The 19,174-nt window shown below is 38.6% G+C and overlaps 1 protein-coding gene across 6 annotated transcripts in view; it reads right to left on the minus strand.

Moving 5' to 3' along the window:
* The window catches only part of MECOM (MDS1 and EVI1 complex locus), a 671,393-nt gene that overhangs the window by 48,795 nt on the left and 603,424 nt on the right, over positions 1–19,174 (minus strand). For all 6 annotated transcript variants that reach the window (XM_051983139.1, XM_051983137.1, XM_051983138.1 and 3 more), the window contains one exon: positions 2,768–2,870. In XM_051983139.1, the coding sequence (XP_051839099.1) occupies positions 2,768–2,870 (103 nt within the window). The remainder of the gene's footprint in view (positions 1–2,767; positions 2,871–19,174) is intronic.

Genomic DNA, 19,174 nt, shown 5'->3' on the forward strand with positions numbered 1-19,174 from the left:
TCCAACAGGACTGTCCCTCTCGGGGCCATTTGGGTTTGATTTTATCCCTGGGCCTGTGCATCTTTTTCAGTGGGTATGGTGTGTGTGTGTGTGTGTGTGTGTGTGTGTGTGTGATCATCATACCTGTGTTTTTATTAGTCTAAAAAACTCCCAGGAAGCCAGATATGGCTGAACATGGGATCCTAATATTTCTCTCTTAGAATCCCTCTTTCTCTTCATGGAACTCAACTGACATAAACCCACTCTCACGTGCAGAAGCTAGAGTCACAAAGTGAATCAAAAAGCAGAGCTGTCTATAACATGGCTTTGGGCCTGTTTAAAGGGGATAGGTCACCATTTCAGAATGCTAAGGCTCCTGTAAATGGAAAGTAATAAACAAAGACCAGAGACGCACTTAGACTCATGCTATCACATGGGACCAGAGTGAATAACACTGTGGTTTAATCAAGGGCATCGTGAATGCCCATAATTTATGAATAGCAGTCAAAGGCCCAAAGGGAATTCAACCATCCACTCAATCCAAGATAACCTTTTATTGTCTTTTGGACTAATAATTTGCTTTTTGAAAGGGAGGAGGGGTGGGCAGGGGAGGGAAGAACAACTGTTGGGAAAACTTTTAAAGTTAAAAATACAATTGTTTAAGGAAACATAACATCAGAGGGACGTCAGATTCTGGTTTTCATTTAGCTAAGTCTTCTCCCCTGCTGTGTGAGAGAGAGAATTTAGGAAAGCAATGAGGCTTTTCTTCATGGGGTTCATGTATCCCAGGCCAGTAGCTCTTCCTGGGGTGCACACCACTTGTTTATAGACCATATGCTCAAAAGGCCAGACAGGAACCAACAGAAAGAAGTTAACAAAAACCCACAGGTTTTAGTTGTGTGTGTATGTATGTATGTATGTATGTGTGTGTGTGTGTGTGTGTGTGTGTGTGTGTGTATATATATATATTTTTTTTCTAATGAGCAGGACTTTCTAGGAGTGGAACAGGCTTCCCTGGCAGGTGGCGAGTTCTTTCCCCAGAATCTAGGGTATCTCATGTTTATATATCATATATTCCTTATTACAAATAATCCTGGTGTATGTGATTACCTCCAATCTGCAGATTAGGAAACTGAGTTTTAAAAAAAAGTTATACATTTTGCACAAGGTTACATAGACAGTAAAGGGCAGAGCCATGACATGAATTTAGACCCCCAATGTTAAGGTTAATGATCTTTCTCTTATGCTAAACTTGTCTCTGTCCTTAAAAAGGGTTCATATTTTAGGTGATGAGAAATAAAAGAAGAAAAGGGCATGGTTAACTTACTTCCCAGGACCTTAAATCAGTACAGGCATTTTTATTTTTCTACTAACTCAGCCCTCTGAACTAATGATGATTATCCTGCCTGATTCTTTGCCCTACCCCCTATATACGCATACATCCTCAGTCCAGGAAAGGCTAACATAAATTCTAAGACTTCGAGGAAAATAATCTCTCTATCTGTTTTTCTCTATCTCTCTCTCTCTCTGTCTCTCTGTGTCTCTGTCTTTGTGTGTGTATCTCTGTGTATGTGTTTGTCTGTTTCTCTGTGTCTGTCTCTGTCTGTCTGTGTGTCTGTCTCTCTCTCTCTCCCCCCCCGACTCTTCCTTCTTTCCTCTCCCCCTACCCCATCATCTCTCCCCCTCTTGATGTCACTCTTTACCTTCTTTCTTCTCTCCAAACCAGACTTATTTACTGATGATGAGATTTGCATCCCAGTTTGGGACAAAGGCCTCCTTAATAGTTCTGAATTCTTCAATGCATCTCAGACAAATTTTGGGGAGCCTCTTTTAATATCTTTCTACATGAAGTAATCACATTTAGGTGCAACCTCACCTCACAAATATCAAGTAAGAGAGGTGTTCTTTTTCTTTCTCATAAAGTTAGTAGGATATATTATATTAATAAAATATTTCCAGGGTTTTATGACTTTCATTTAAGACAAGCTTACAGGTATTAAATACAGTAATAAAGGGATTCTTATATTGGCAAGGGCAATGACAAAGCATTCTAACCTTCAAAACCTTCAAATGGCTTCAAATCCAACTTTTTCAGCATGTAGTAGACAATATGTTGGATTTGGAATCAAAAAGATCTGGATTTGAATTTTACCTCATACAGTTATCAGCTCTTGGAACCTGAACAAATCATTATCTTCTCTGTGACTTGGTTTCCTCATTTATAAAATTAAGGGATTAGACTCAAAGGACTTCTAAGATTTCTTTCAGTTCCAGGCTATGATGTGTGTGTGTGTATGTGTGTGTGTGTGTACATGTGTATCTCAAGAAAATCTTTCTTTTCTATTTTCTGGGGAATGATCAGTTTTCCTCAGTTTCCTAAAATACCCTAGGCCAAGATCAAAGTCAAAAAACATATTCTTCATAATAACTGTCAAATTTGCATTAACCAATCATAGCAAACATTCTAATTTACCAATTCCATCGGCATGAACAACAATATTCAATTGTACTTTTGTATACTCATTCTTTAAGTCAAAGTTCCTGAAATTCTGTGGTTTCTGGAACCCTTTACACTCACCCTTACTGAGGACCCTAACAAAGAACTTTGAGCAATTATATCTGTTGATGATTACAATATTGGAAATGAAAACATTTTAATAGAATTACGAAAACAGTTTTGACCTGTCAGCCTCCTGGAAAGAGTCTTGAAGGCCCTCCAGGAGATTCTCAGATCATCCTTTGAGAACTGCCACTCTGAAAACATATCATATCTCCAGAAGTTACTAACCATGAATATCGGGTGCCATTGCTTCATGGGAGTACTCTTCACTCTTCATGTACAGTAAGAGCTCTTCTCCAGGTTCAATGTCGGTAACTACTCTATAAAATATCTAAAAGGAAAGAAACAAAAGAAAGGAGAAATCTTGAAATCAAATAGAGCGGCAGTAAGAAGAACTTAACATTTCTATAGCACATTAGGATTTGCAAAATATTTTTCACAAATTATCTCATTTGCTAGCATAAGCACCCATAGACATGCTCATACTCTGCAACATCTGTCAGCATTCTCTTCTCTTAGTATATAGTCAATTAAAAGTGAATCTCTTTACTATAAAGAGCAATAAAAAGGGCTAAAAGGGATAATGAAATCTAGCCCTCTAATTTTACAGATAAGACACCTGTGGCTTTAAATAATAGTATTACTTGTAATACCACCTCTTGAAATAGCACTTCCAAACAAGTCTACTGAGAAACAACGAAGGTGGAGGACAGAAAGTTGAATGGCAAGTACTAATTCCCAAATTCTTCAATGCCTGGTATAGAGTAGGTGTTTAATGCATATTTGTTGATTCCTTGATCCCATGCCATAAACTAAATTCTCTATTGATGTCTTGAGGTGTTTATTCCCTAAAGCAAAGGTTTCAAATAGGCAACCCAAGAACAGACTTTATGTATACTCTTCACAGCCCAAGATGATCTCTTTCCTTCTCTACATCCAAAGCCACATCCCTTATTCTATCTTACACAACATGAACTGGCTATGCATTGCCTGGTATTGCTGTGACTTTGTTTTAGTTATAGCTATCCCTGGTTAAACTCTGGCTTCTACTTTCCCCCTTGTTCCTTGATATACCTAATGCGCAAGCAAGTAATACTTGATAAATGGGGGCTGTGCAAACTGGCAAAAGGCAGTGAGATGAAAGGGCAAGAACAATGGGATAGAAGCCAGTAGATTCTAGTCTTGGGTCTAGTGGCAGCTAGCTAACAGTGGGACCTGACCTCAATATCACAATACATAAATTCATGGGGTTGGACCAATGGAACATTCTTTCCAATTACTACAAAGTAGGTCATGGATTACACAGTGTTTACCTGACTCTAAAATCTATGCCTCATGGTAGTTACTGGAAGAAAGAACAGAACTAAATGTCTAAATTACTGATGCAAATAGGACCACCTACCTGAGGCTGCCCTACCTTGGAGAATTTCAGGGATCTTTGGGAAAAGCAATACTGGCATTTATTTTTTAAATCATCTAAGGATGGCTTTGAGAAGAGAGACTGCCTTTATTAGTTTTATTCCCAGCACCAGAGCCTGGTAAATAATAAGCTTTTAATAAATATTTAATGACATTGATATAACCTAAGGACTCAGCTTAAAGAGATAAAATCATTGGGATGCACATTTGCCCCTTCAAAAAAGGGAAAAATACGAAAGACAATATAAAGTTATATAAGTAATATTGTAGACAATATCATTTTAGAAATACTTGTGTAAACCAGGTTAGCCAAAATCAGTGAGCTGAGTAAGGAGTAAAGAAGACCCAAGTTCAAATCCAGCCTCAGACACTAATAAAGTCACTTAGTCCCTGTTTGTTTCAGTTTCCTCCTCTGTAAAATGGGGATAATAATAGCACCTATCACACAGAGTTGTAACGAAGATCACATGAGATAAAAATTGTAAAGTTTTTAGCACACTGCCTGGCACATAGTAAGAGCTACATAAATGTTAGCTATTATTATTATTAATAACAAATCAGAAGACGTGCTTTTGAGAGCCAGCTTCCCTTTTCAATATGAAACACTGGTCAAGAGTCTCTGAGTCTCAGGTGCCTTTTCTGTGAAACTGGAATAACGTGCTAGCTCTCCATCAGGCTACAAATAATCTTATGCTACAAAGTAATGTTCCAAATACTAAGCATTGAATAAATGCATAGTGTTCACTCTATAGACAAAAGCTTAGTTGACATAGAAAGTTTGAAGGGGGTTCTCCAAACTTTTTTACCGGCTAACCAAACTTATCAGTTTAAATAGATAAACAAATGAATTTGAGCACTTCCAAAAGAATCATATTTTACTTATTTATAAATAATATACATTTGCTACTATGCTAAAGATTTTATACATTATAAAGCACAGACACATTAAGAATGATGAATTAAAGATGAAAATATTTTGGATACAATATTTCAATAACAGAACAAAAATCTTTGCTCTCAAGAAAATATTATCATTGATGGTGGTATATTTAGTAAGAGCAATATAAATAAGATTTGTGATATGTCTAATATCTTGATTCAACCCTTAGTAAGGCGACAATTTGAAGATAATCGTTCTAAAATACTTAGTTTTAACAGTTGTCATAATGGAAAGGAATATCTCACAAACACAGAGTTATAAATAAAAGCAAGGTTATCACTGGTGACTTTAACTAATTTTCAATACCAGTCACCAGTCATTCTGATCTACATCTGGTCACTGGACCCAGATGGTTCTGGAGGGGAGAATGAGGCAAGTGACCTTGCACAGCCAGTCCTCACTTAATTCAAATCCCTTGCATCACCTCCCTGATATCACGGTCCTCTTCAAGAACAAAGAACAACACATCTTGCAAAAGTTTTTTTTGAAATCCAGCTACTAAATTTCCGATAACCTGATGTCAATCACCTATTCTTACAACTCATTGAAAGGTTTTGCATTTCATTTTTTGCAACAAATGAATTCAAACCCAAAGAAACACTTTGGAAAATTTTAACACAGACTAGAAAATTCTGCTTCTAAATTAATTATATGGCTGTGAGGGGAGAGAGAGAAGGAAGGTATAGATAGATAGATAGATAGATAGATAGATAGATAGATAGATATAGATATAGATATATACATATATATAGATATAGATATAGATATAGATATATAGATGATCCATTTCAGCAACTGAGTGAGAAAAAAATGGGTATCCAAAATAGAGAGTGGCCAATAACACCCAACATCATAAAGAGATCAAGAAAGAAGAGGAGTGGAAGGCCATCAGATCTGGCAATTAAGAGATTGCTGGTGACTGTCTGAAGACAGCAGCTGAGTGAGGAGTCAAAGATATAAAGAAGATTGAGATGTGGAAATTGGAAGGACAGAAACAGAAAATATAAAGCAATGGTTCCAACCCATGAATGCCTCCTCATCCTCTGTATCCCACCTAAGGAGGGTTTGTTCTTACAAGCCACTGCCTCTGAAAGCAGATCCCTCCTTCCTTTATGGGATCCCTAGAGCAGCCTTGAATTGATCTGGTGGGAAGCATGGGGGGCACCAGGTCAAGGTAGGGTATCTGTCTGCATAGCTGCTTCAGGTGCATGGGTAGAGGTTGGGTTGTAGTGGGAGGAGGGGGGGGAGTATTGGTGAACTAGAATGGGTGCAGCTGGGTCCAAGACAGATTCACGGTATTTTTTTTTTTAAAAAAAGGAGGGTGGGGTACAACCCACTTCCCAAACTTCTGATCATACAATCCTTGGGATTATGCTACTTGTCTGTAGCCTCCTGCCTTACTGACCATTTGACCATTGCTCTAGTCCATGGAAAAGTCATAAAGGACAGAGAGAGATTGAGACGGAGACAGAGATAGAGACAAAGAGACAGAAAAACAGAGACAGGGAGATGGAAACAGACAAAAAAAACCGGATGGAGAGACAGAGACAGACAGAAAGACAGAGAGACAGACAGACAAAAGACAGAAACAGTCAGATATAAAGAGAGAGAGCCAAACACAAAGAGACAGAGACAGAAAGACAGACAGAAAAAGACAGAGACAGAGAACTCACAAAATTGTAAAGGACCTACTTAAATCTATAAGTGATTTCAAGGCCATTTACTATTGCTGCCCTCCCACAAAATTTTAGGAGCCCTGTCTAAAAGAGAGCTGACTTAGCCAGTCACAACAATATAGACTTCAAAATGAGTGTTTATTAAGTGTCTATTATGTGCCAGGCCCTATGTTAGGTTGCAAAGCTACAAAGCCAAATTCAAAAAATTCAAGACTTGCCTGGAAGGAGCTGACATTGCATTAAGGGAATACAATGTTATCCCAGAGAGGTAACTACAAGATAATGTGAGGAGTAAGAGGAGCAGTTACAGCCAAAAGACTGTAAAATTGAAATTGAAATTAATTGAAAAACATAAATAGTACCCTGAAGCATAAGAATATGCCACTTTTTTCCAGTAGGTGGCCCTAAAACCCAATTGTTTATTTTCTACAAGGCTGAGTCAGTCTCTGTCTTTCTCTGTGTCTCTCTATCTGCCCCTCTCCCTTTCCCTTCCTCTCCCCATTCCTCCCCCTCTTTTCTCTCTCTTCTCTTCTCTCTCTCTCTCTCTCTCTCTCTCTCTCTCTCTCTCTCTCTCTCTCTCTCTCTCTCTCTCTCTCTTCTCTCTCTCTCTCTGTGTCTGTCTGTCTCTTTTTGTTTCTCTCTCTCTTTTATTTCCTTTCTCCATACAATCTAAAAATAATGTAAAGAACATTTCCTCTGATTAATTTCTCACCTTCCCATCCTCAAATAATCTATGAATCATTCCCTGAACACCAGATTAATTCCTACAAGCCAGAAACAAACAAACAAACAAAAAGCTCAAGTGTTGCTGCTTCACCAAGCTCAGTGTTGGTAAGACTGAGACAGGGGTTCACGAGAGTCTCTTGTTTTGAGGTTCTGTGTTATCCCTATAAAAATGGGGGGGGGACTGTGATGTTGACAGAAAAATAGGATAAACACTCTTCAATCCCTTTTTCCTTATCTGTTCTGTCCTTGGAGAAGACTAGTGAAACAGTCCTAGAGGGGAAGGGAGCCTGCTCAAAGAAGGGATAGTTGATGTTGGAGTGTGTGTGTCTGTGTGTGTGCATGTCTGTGTCTGTGTATATCTATATGTCTGTATATAACTGTATCTGTGTGTCTGCATCTTTGTGTGTGTGTGTGTGTGTGTGTGTGTGTGTGTGTGTGTGTTATCAAATGTGTGTTTACTTTTTTGTTGTGTTCTTTATCTTTCAGTTAAAGGCTTCTAAGGACCACGTTTCATTCTGGAATCCTATTTCCCCTTAGAAAACAATGGACTTCTCTCAACAATTTGAATCACCTCGACTTTTTTGGCATCTCTCAAAGGTTTAACTTATTAGCTTCCTTTCCAACAACATGTTGACATTTGAATTGTGACATATTAGAACTCTGCAGTGGCTTCTCGGAAACATCGAGGTTAAAGAGACAATACCGTCCAAGACAGTCAAATCTCCCCATCATCCTTGCCGGGGGAACGCTGCCTTGACATGCATGCCAGAAAGTCTTAAAGGGGGATTATGATATCATGACTTCTTTCCACCATATGAATAAGCGGCTCCTTCCATCCCCTTTTGGTTTTCTCCAATCCTGGGTCGGGGGGGGGGGGAGGGGGGAGGAAGATTGGACAGGATACAGTCTAACTCAGGGAGATAAAGATGAGTCTCCTTATTGAAACAGAGATAAATCTCCAAAGGAAGGAATCCGAGATCCTGAAAATATAACAAGGAGTGTGTGTGTGTGTGTGTGTGTGTGTGTGTGTGAAACACATACACATATATATGAATACATATATACACAAAAACACAGAGGAGAGGAGAGAAGAGAGGGATAGAGAGAGAAGCAGAAGGAGGAGGGGAAAGGAGAGGAAAAGAAAAAAAGGTGAAATGGTAGAAACACCATAATAGAACAGACAGAAAGGAGTGAAGAGGAAAGAAGAAGAGGGGGAGAGGGAGAGAGGGAAGTTGAGAAAGAGAGGGAGACAGAAGAGAGAGACAGATAAATAGAGACAGAGACAGACTGGATAGATTGCAGGTATGGAATGACGATGGCCTTATTTACTGGAGGTAAAAGGTGGCATTCCAGGACCAAACTAGCAAATCAAAGTGAAACAGGTTTCACTTTGGGGTGGGTTTTTTTTTTTTTCTCAATTTTAAGTGAACTTTTATGGCACTTCTGAAAGAGAGTCTTGAAATGAACTGGCAAGAACCAGCCATAGTGAGGGCAAGTTCCCAGTGGTCTCCCCCACCCAGCTGGATGAAAGCACCTCTACAGCCCCTCCAGCGCACCCCTGGATGAGAGATTTTGGGGGGAGCCTGTGTCATCTGTGACCTCCGTGGGAACCACTTAAAGCTAATGGAACAAAAGAATTTAGTTGGTTCTTCCCCAAATGAAGTCCCCAAGGCATGCTTTAAACATACAAATTTGAAAAGGGATTCACATAAATCTCATTTGCTTTCTAGAAGGAAGAATGGCCAAGAACTGGGGGAAGTGGTGGTCTGCATCAGGCCAAGATTATAATCTGTTGTCTCAAAACAACCTCACAGGATATTGCAAATATGGGATTTATAGAAATCAAGTCTTCTACAAAACATACAATTGTTCTTTCTGAGTTCAGGTCATAAACCTTCTTTCATTTTTCTTTCAGCAAGGAATAGAACATGATAAAGTCTTTTAGCTTAAAGTCAATCCCTTGTTAGATTTGTTTATATAATATGTATTTCTGAGCCTATAGACCATTTATGAAAATTGGCACTTGTATCTTTAAAATGGAATGCAAAGAGAAAAAAAAAAACACCTCAAAACACAAATTTCCCCTTGTCACAAAGTGCTTTCCGGCTGTATATCAGGCAGGCGAGCAACAATGTGATCCAGGCCACAATACCAGAGCAGAAATGTTACCTATGTCATTTGTCTAGTCTTTGTTTTTACAGGGAAAAAAGAAAACTTGTGTCAGAGGCAGTCTTAAGGACAGATAAAAGAGTTAAGAACTCTTTCTTATCCATGCTTTTAATGAGAAAAGATAACAGAAATCTCTCCTTTTCCCCCACAAAAAAGGGATCCAATATCCTAAAGAAAACATAATCCTTACTTTATAAATTGATGAACACTAGGAAAAGCTACTGTGGAATCTCTTTCTTCTGAAGATTTATTTTAAAAAGAATATCTGTTTTATGTTGACATAGCATTTCACAGTTTCTAAATTATTTGTCTCATTTGCTCTTGACAAAGAGTGAAATCTGTGATACAGATGCCGTTCATTCCTATTTTGCAGATGGTAAAACTGAGACTCAGAGAAGTGACTTGAACTGCTCCCGGATTACATATATATTAAGTGACAAAACCCATCTGTCTAGAACAATGAAGGAAAACCTCTCTACTTTCAGAAAAATTGTCCCTGTATCCTCATAGGTACCTTCCAAATGATGATGCTATGAGCCTAAAGATATTAACTTAGTCTATTTCTCCCACAGGAAGAGAGAGAAAAGACCACCTCATGTTGCATAGAGAGACCCTTAATGAACAAAGCCTTTTTAGAAGTCCTTGAGACTCTCCAAATAGAAACTGGTGATTTCTATGAGGTTTTCTGTCCTATCAGATAACTTCCAAATCCCCAAAGGTGAAACGGTAAGAACACCATAATAATTTGTACAGATCTCTGAGCATTCAGTACTTTTAGAAGCTCAAGGTATCTCTCCCACCCCGCCCTCATTTCATTCTTTCATTTAAGAAAAGGTCTATTGGTAAGAATTTGGGCCTGAATAAATTAATCTTTCTCTCCCCCCCCTTTCTCCCCCCTCTTTCCCACTTCCTTCTCTTCCCTTCTCTGTGTGTGTTTCCCTCCCTTCCTCTCTCCCTCCTTCTCCCTTCCCCTCCCTCCCTCTCCCTCCCTCCCTCTCTCTCTCTCTCTCTCTCTCTCTCTCACACACACACACACACACACACACACACACACACACACACACACATACCACATACTTATGGGGATGTGAATTACTTATATTTCTATAATAACAAGAAATACATTTAAACTTAATAAGAACTCAACTTTCTCCATCAACATTTCTATAACTCCCAGGGAGAGATATGAAAAGAAAAGAAAACAATGATTGATTCTAAAGAAAATTAGTGTTCATCTTTCTGGGAATGCCCCACCTTTACTAGCTTTACTTCCTTATTGAAACACTGTGGATGTGGACACAATTTCAGCACTGCTGCCTAATTCTGAGATCTCTGCATGATTTACAATCAATAAAGGGGAAGGAAGGAAGGAAGGAAGGAAGGAAGGAAGGAAGGAAGGAAGGAAGGAAGGAAGGAAGGAAGGAAGGAAGGAGGGAGGGAGGGAGGTTAGATGACAAGAGGAAGAAATTTTTGAAACTGAATTTGAGCTAACACAGTCTTTTTATACTATGTAATGCAGATATATTTATGTTTTTTTCTTATTCATCTTCCCTATTAACCAAAAAATATTTTTACTTACTTACAAAAAAAATCATTACTTACAACCATAAATTATGTAATATACACACATTTACATGCTACGCATATTAAGTAATTAAACATGTCAGGACTTTTTGTTTGGTTGTTTTTTTTTTTCCTTTTGGGGGGGGGGGGAGGGAAGACATTAAATCAAAAATTACAAACTCCTAAAGGTCAGAACTGGAACATCTGCCAGGAAAGCTCATCAGGCCTAGATTTTACTTTCAGCCAAATTCTGCTTCCGACTGTCAGCGTCTGTGATTTCACCAAATAGTCAGTCTCAGTCACCACGTTACTACCTGCTCTGTAAAGGAAAATAAAAAAGGAGGTGGGGTATTACACCACCATTTTTTGCTTGAACTCCAGGGTCCATCTGGCCTGCCCCATCAATCTACAGGATAAACATATTGAACCAAAGAAAGGAGAAGAATTTTAAAAAAGAAAAGAAAAGAAAAAGAAAGAAATGTCAGCAGAGCAAAAGGAAGGGAAAAAAAAGAAAAAGAAAAGCTCGCTGACTTAAACAGATGAACAAGGGCTCATTGTTTGGAATCCCAGTTTACTTTTCCTGGTAAGGCACTGGAAGTTTTATTTATGCTTAATAGACTGCATTTGGCATGTCTAAAGATGACAGAAGCGTGAATTATGAATGACCTTCAACCTATTCAGGAAGTTGTAATAATTGAAATAATAGCGAAATGCGTTCCCTGTGCAATCTGCATTGGGAGACAAGCCGAGGCTCTGGCTGCCGGGGGTCACTCCGGAGCGCCCCGCACTCTGTCCCTTCCAGGAAAGTCCCCGACGTCTAGGCCCGAGGGTTCCGTTTGCCAAACATCCTTCCACTGACCGCTCGAAGGCCCGGCGCCGGGCGCCAAGAATGATGCCATCGGGGACGAAAACGCCACGCTCGGGACCTCCGGTCTCGTCCACGGCGGCGCGGGACCTAGCAGTCTCGTCCACGGCCGAGCGTACACAGCTGGCGGCGGCCTGGCCCGGGAGGTGCAGCTGGATCTCGGGATAGCATTAGCATCTGCGCGAGCCGCGGCTTTAGGAAGCCGCGGCTGGGCTGGGGTGAGGGGGCTCTCGGGGAGGGACCAATGGGGAAGGAGCTGCTTCTATCTGCTGAACATCCTCATTTCCTCCTGCTTTCTTATGCTTTGTTGCTAGGGGATGATTCCGTGGGAATGAGAGGGATGTGTTTGAAAATGAAAGGGACGTAAAAAGAAAAGATTTAGAAAAAAAAAATCCCATTTTTCAAAAGCCAAATCCTAGAATCCAATGGCGCCACCTGAGGACAAGATTCTGAACTCGTCGGAGAGCAGGGATTCAGACCATCAGGGAACAAATAAAACTTAAAAATTGTCGTCTCCTTAAAAGACTCAGGGAGGGAACAGGAGGTCAAATTCTATTGCACTAGTTCTATATAGCTCTCCCTCTCTGAACATTACTTTGCTCACCTGATGATAGCCAAAGTTATTAAGATGAAATAATGTATGTCCCAATTTTGCAAATCTTAAAATGTATCTATTACTGTCAGCATCTTTTACAACACTTTAAGATCCACTCACCTTTATCCTAAAGACTCAGGGAGGGGAGAGGAATTCAAATCCTACCTCACTAGTTATATATACAAGCAAGTCTCCCTTTCTGAACATCAGTTTGTTCACCTATAAAATGGGGATAATGCTATATTATTTCATCTTAATAATAACCTTGGACACGTCAACATTTTACAAATCTTAAAATGTTATCTCACTGTCATAGCATCTTTTACAACAATTTAAGATTCATTCACTTTTATCCTAAAGCCTCAGGGAGGGGAGAGGAATTCAAATCCTACCTCACTAGTTATATGTACAAGCAAGTTTCCCTTTCTGAACATTAGTTTGCTCATCTATAAGATGGGGGTGATGTTATCCAAGGTTATTATTCGGATGCAATAATATAAGTCAAAGTCTTGCAAATCTTCAAATGTTATATTAATGTCATAGCATCTTTCATAACAATTTAAGATTCACTAACCTTTGTTAGTGGTTGGGAGGCACAAATTTGTTTTATTTTTTTAATAGATGAAGAAACTGTCAGAGATTTTACCAGAGTTTCATAGTTGGTAAGTATCAGCCTCTAGGTTTCCCCACTCAAAGATAAGTGTTAATTCCACATCAACAGGCTGAATGTGGGAAAATAATCTAATGCCGGCAAACACTGACATGCTGCATTAATCACGTCTCAAAATACAACGTGGAACCACAGATACTCTCAAATCCTGTTAATATTCACTTGGGCCTTACACACACAAATGGGCCCATCCTGGGGCCCTGAAAACATTCCAATTGCCTCTTACCCCCTAAGCCTTTTATTTCTGCACCAAGAATCCAAAAGCTCTTTCCAGACTATTCTTTTTTATACTTGGAGTGGTTGACCAGCTCCATTCTTTGATGCCATTCCTGCTGACCCAGATGAGGAGGCAGAAGTATATATATCTGTGAATTGTCATGAAGTAGTTTGAAAAAGACCCTGACTCAAAATGTAGCTTGTGTCATTTGGACTTTGAAGTTTGGAACTTTCTGGGACAACTAGTAGCACAGTGCAGAAGGCTAAGGACTCAGTCGGGAAAACCTGAGTTCAAATCCTGCCTCAGATACTTCTTAGATCTGTGACTCTGGATATGTCACAATCTTTGCCAGACTCAGTTCCTAAATTGTAAATTCCTGTAATTCTTCAATTGTAAAATGGGGATAATAACAACACCTACTTCTCAGGATTGTTGAAAGGATTGAATGAGATTATACACATACAACAGATATAAACATACATATACACACAAACATACACACACACATACATATATATATAGAGAGAGAGGATTGGATGAGATTAGAGAGAGAGAGAGAGAGAGAGAGAGAGAGAGAGAGGATTGAATGAGATTATACACACACACACACATATATATATAGAGAGAGGATTGAATGAGATTATACACACACACACACATACACACACACACACACACATATATACACACACAATGCTTAAAGCTAGCCATTAGTACTATAATTATTGAAAACCTTAATGTATCACATAAATACTAGTTATAATTATTAAATATTTTGGAAGCATATTTGTATCCCACATGTCAGAAATGAATGAAAATTGGTCAAGATGAGGGGCTCTTACCCTGAGACCCATGGATGGATTTCAGGGGTTCTAAGAGTCTGAATGGGAAAATAAATTATATCTTGATTTCCACTAACTTCTACCTTCAATTATTTGAAATCTTTTTTTCTGAAAAAAAAAAAAAAAGGTTCATAGGCTTTAGTTGACTGCTAAGCGGGAAGGTGGGAGTGGATATCCAGGACATATAAAAATTTAGACTCTTTGCCTTAGACTTTCCTGACATGGGTGATGAGCAGATATTCTTGTGAATTAAAGTCTCTAGAATATAAGCTTCTGGAGGGCAGGAGCTGGTTAGTTTTTGTCTCTGTATCCCAACCCTTCTTCCACACTCCAAGCTTTGCACACAGAGAGTGCTTTAGGATTGATTGCTGAATGTTATCTAGCCCAAACCGTCTCATTTTAGAAATCAGGAAACTAAAATGATTTGCCCTGTGCTGCACAGATAATCAATCTCAGAGCCAGGATTTCTAACTCCAGTTCCACACTCTTCTCATTATATCGGGCCAAAGTTGTCACTTCCTTAAAATATATCCTGATAACTCTTCACTGGCCTCCATGGGACAAGTCATATCAGCTAACAATGGAAGGCCAGTCGAGTGGACTGGATCCTGCTGGCTTTTACAGCACGAGGAACACAGCTCAAATCTCACCTCTAGCATGTGCAATCTTGGGCAAATAACAATCTCTCAACCTTTGCCTCTTCATCTGTAAAATGGGGATAATCATAGCTATGGAACTTCCCTCACCAGCTGTTGTACTTCCTTTAAGACACTATAATTAGTCTGCTTTACTGTGAAAGGCAAGACGGTACAGTGGACAGAGGAACAACCCAGAGTCACAGTCACTTAATTCCTCAGAGTCCTGGGCATCTCTGAGTGACTGAGAAAAAGCCCATCTGCATGGGTAGAAGGAGTTTTCTCACTGGGAAAATCACAGGTCTGATTTTTAGAAAGAAAGACTATACAATCTGATTGGATCAGAAATAGGACAATGGAGACTAGGGTGCTGCCTCAAACACATTCTTGCCTATATGTTCCTGAGAAAATCACCAAACTGAGGCTCTCGCGTCAATGAATAAATGCTGTTCAACTATTGCAGAAGGAGCTTTCTCACCTGGAAGGTGAGATCCTGAAAGATCCAAAGACCCAAAATTATGACAACAATAATCATTAAGTTATTTGAAATCAAACAAGGTAAAAGCTGTTCTCTATAATATGTTATTTCAGCAATAAAGAACAGGACTTTCACCTCTTTTACAAAAGAGGAGCCCTTCCCTTCAAACATTCTGGGCTGGGTCCCTATGGGAAGATGGCACCCTCGGACTGTGTGGGACCTGCCCCTCTAAGACAGGCGGTATTCTTGAGGGGGGCCGGCGAGCACCTCCTTTTGGCCAATGGTTTGTGGCCATTGTTTCTATATCAAGAACAGGCCACTTCTCCAGAGAAAGACATCTTCAAGTGAGGATGGGGAGAAGACCATCCCCCAGAACGAGACCAGGCAGCCAGCATGAATCTTGGGCCTTCGGCCCTGCCAACTGGCATGGTTATTAGCAAAGTGGAACTGATATAAAAGTGGAACTTGCCCTAAAAGTCAAGAAAACCAAAAGTCCAAAACTACGAATAATTTTGACATCAAACAAACTTGTGCAAAATAAGCAGAGAAGAAAGACGCTGAGGAAGAATAAGTTCGCAAATAGCCCAAGAGGCCTCTGGAAGCAAATGCTTATAAAAAGCATTCAGAAAAAGAAAAGAAATAATGGGGGATGGGAAGGGGGGCTGCTGCCTACAAAGTTACATCTCCCATTAGCAGATGACTAAACCGGCACAGCTTGCTTGACCAAATTGCATTTATTAAAATATGTAGAAAAGCAGAATATTTCACTAAAAAGCCAAAGAAAATAACCTGATAATTGAGCCCGTAATCAGCTTACAGTAATAATACAGCTCTAGGGTTACAGCAATCCAATAGAACCCAGCTAATTGACATGGACTTAGGAGGCCAGGGAAAGTGAGGCTGCCAATCTAAGCCAAGACAGTCCCGGAAGCAGTTAAAAGTTTATAAGGTAAATCACCCACTAGAAAAATGCCTGTTCCAAACTGAATCCCCGACAGAATCTTGCTGCCATTCATAAACCACAAGGGAGCTGGCAGAATCCACTGAGTGAATTACAACCTTGCTTTCTCTCTGGGGGCATCCATTATGCTATATATTACTGCCCCAAAATATACATCTAGTATTAGATAATCTCTCATCAACAAATTTCTTTTTATGCAGAATGAGCAGCCTACTTTGTTTCATTGTGCTGACTGAATACCAGCTGTCAAGAGTATGCTTAAAAATAAAAAGAGAGGGAGAAAGACTTATCACCTCTGTAAATGGCAAGATTTGCAAAGGGCTTGGGTTTTAGAAAAGTATCTTCTAAGCACAGGCCATGTCAGGACAAGCTTGGGGTGCTGAATTCAAGTGTGGTTCATTTTTAATGTATAGGATACAGATGTGGGCCCAATGAGATTACAGAAAACAAAACCCAGAAATAATCCTAATTACTACTAGTGGTAAATCAAAACTGAGTCGAATCTAGAGAAATTAAATCAATTTAGACCAAACACCCTTCCAATGACACAAGATCACATTTTCTGTGAATGTTATAGGCAAAATAAAAATTGAAATAAATGATTCACACATCTTTCCATGTTTAGTTATTTCCAGTTTTTCTTATATATATCTAACATAAATAAGTTATTTGCATATTCTCTTTCTTTTTAGACTATGGGCTCCTTGAAAAAAAAAAAAAAAGACTGTCTTTTGCCTTTCTTTGTATCCCCAGCCCAATGCCTAGCACTTGGCGCTTAATAAATGTTCGTTGATGTTATTTGATTTAACATGAAAGACAAATATTGTCCGTCTCCTAGTGGAATGGAACTGGAGACATTCTGGGCCTGAACTCTTACTTGCTAAGTCCACAGGGCATTGCTCATAGATTGATAATATTACATGAAAATTCTAAGAAGGGAAAAGAGAAATAAGCATATATAAAGCACCATACCCCATGTCCATGAGTAGCCAGGGTAGGTAGGCTCATAGGATCTTGGATCAAGAATTATAAAGAATTTCAAAGGCCATTTGACTCCCCTAATTTTATAGATTAGGAAACTGAGGCCCATGATAGTTAATCAACTGCTAGTACCTTCCCTGCTGAGATTGTCTTCTGTCCATTCTGTATAAGTTGTACTTATTTACTATCATTTCCCTTAATAAAATATAAGTACCCTGAGGACAGGAGCCATTTTTTTTTTTTTTTTTGCTTTTGATTGTAAATGTCAAACAGTACAATGATTGGTTTAACAAATGCATGCTTGGGTACTTTGGTTGGTAAGTGACCAGCCCAAATTCATGCCAACAGAAAGTGGCAGGACCAAGGTTCCAAAGTCAGTATCATAAATCTTTAAGACAAAGTAATATTTAGCAGGATTTAAAGAATCAATCTAAAAATGATCACATACACCAAGTCTAAATCATGTAAAAATATCCAGATGAAAAGTGGAAAAAATTCAATCCAACAAATGCCAATCTATTTCCTAATTATGAATAGAGTCCTGAGGATTTAAGAGGGGAAAAGGAACAATTCCTCACCACCACCATGAAGCTTCCATTATACTAAAGAGGGAAATAATAGATACACTGATAAGTATTTTTTTATTTTAATCTATGTAAATCATTTTGTTGTTTGGTGTATATGATACCAAATAGGTATACTTTTCTAAGCATTATGGAGATAATGATAAACTAATCACTTTTCCTTTCATCTGAATTATTAGTGTCATATAGCCGGAGGCTGAAAGGAGTTTTCATAGGAAATCAGGAAGTCCTGAGTTTAAATCCAACCTCAGACATTTAATAGCCATGTAATTGGGCAAATAGCTCAACTCTATCTACCTCAGTTTTCTCCCCTGCAAAATGGGCATAATAATAATATCTACTTCCCAGGATTGTTGAGCAGATAAATAAAACAGGAGGATATATGTAAAGCAATTTGGAAAGCTTAACAGACCAGATGAAAGTTAACTATTATTATTATTATTATTATTATTAATTATCAGAGTAATTATTATTAGACTGCCTTCTTGACCTAATCCACATTTTGCATTTTTCATGACATCTGGGAGTACTAAAAGTTGTCCGGTAATTAATAACCAAAACAATATGAATCTTGGAAAAAATCAATCCTTTGGGGATGAGGGAATTCAGAGAATTAAAAACCATGACATAGTTACTCTACAGAGTTACTCATAAACTATAGAGAGAATTTTAAACTAAAATGAATACGTTGAGTATAAACAATACTGATTACCAAAAAAAAAAAAAAAAAAAACTAGTATTTTATAGCATGAGTATGATTGTGGTCTCAATTTACCCGTGTATATGACATGTCCTTCTTTTTTAAAAGATGAATTACTGCTGTTATTATTATATTTTCAGGAGAGAATAAGGCTATCAGTCAAAATCTGTTCTTTCTTAGAAATTATAGCTTACTTGGGTGATACCAATACTTTCAGCATTTCTAACTCTAAAAACACTACTCCAATAATTTTCAAAAATCAAATGAAATGGAGTTCTAAAAAAAACCAAACAAACAAAAACAAAACTAGAGCTTTTCATGTAAGCAGAGTTAAAAAACAAAGCTGCCAGAAATTTCACACTTGCCAGTTTAAAAAAAAAATCAAATAATGGTGACAGGACTCTTAGCAGCCCAGTGGAAACTGTCTATTGAGAAAATAAACCCTTCTGAAATTAGCTACTCGTGGAATGCTATTCTCAAGTTAATTGTATATGCTTTGTACTTATGAGAGACCCAGAAAGACAGTGGAAGGAGAAGGATTGAGAAGTCTTATATTAGCTCTTTTTGAAAATAACAATCCCCACCCCCAAAAAAAGACCCTACCTTTAAAAACA

Source organism: Antechinus flavipes, chromosome 3 (assembly GCF_016432865.1).
Source record: "Antechinus flavipes isolate AdamAnt ecotype Samford, QLD, Australia chromosome 3, AdamAnt_v2, whole genome shotgun sequence".
Classification (NCBI taxonomy): domain Eukaryota; kingdom Metazoa; phylum Chordata; class Mammalia; order Dasyuromorphia; family Dasyuridae; genus Antechinus; species Antechinus flavipes.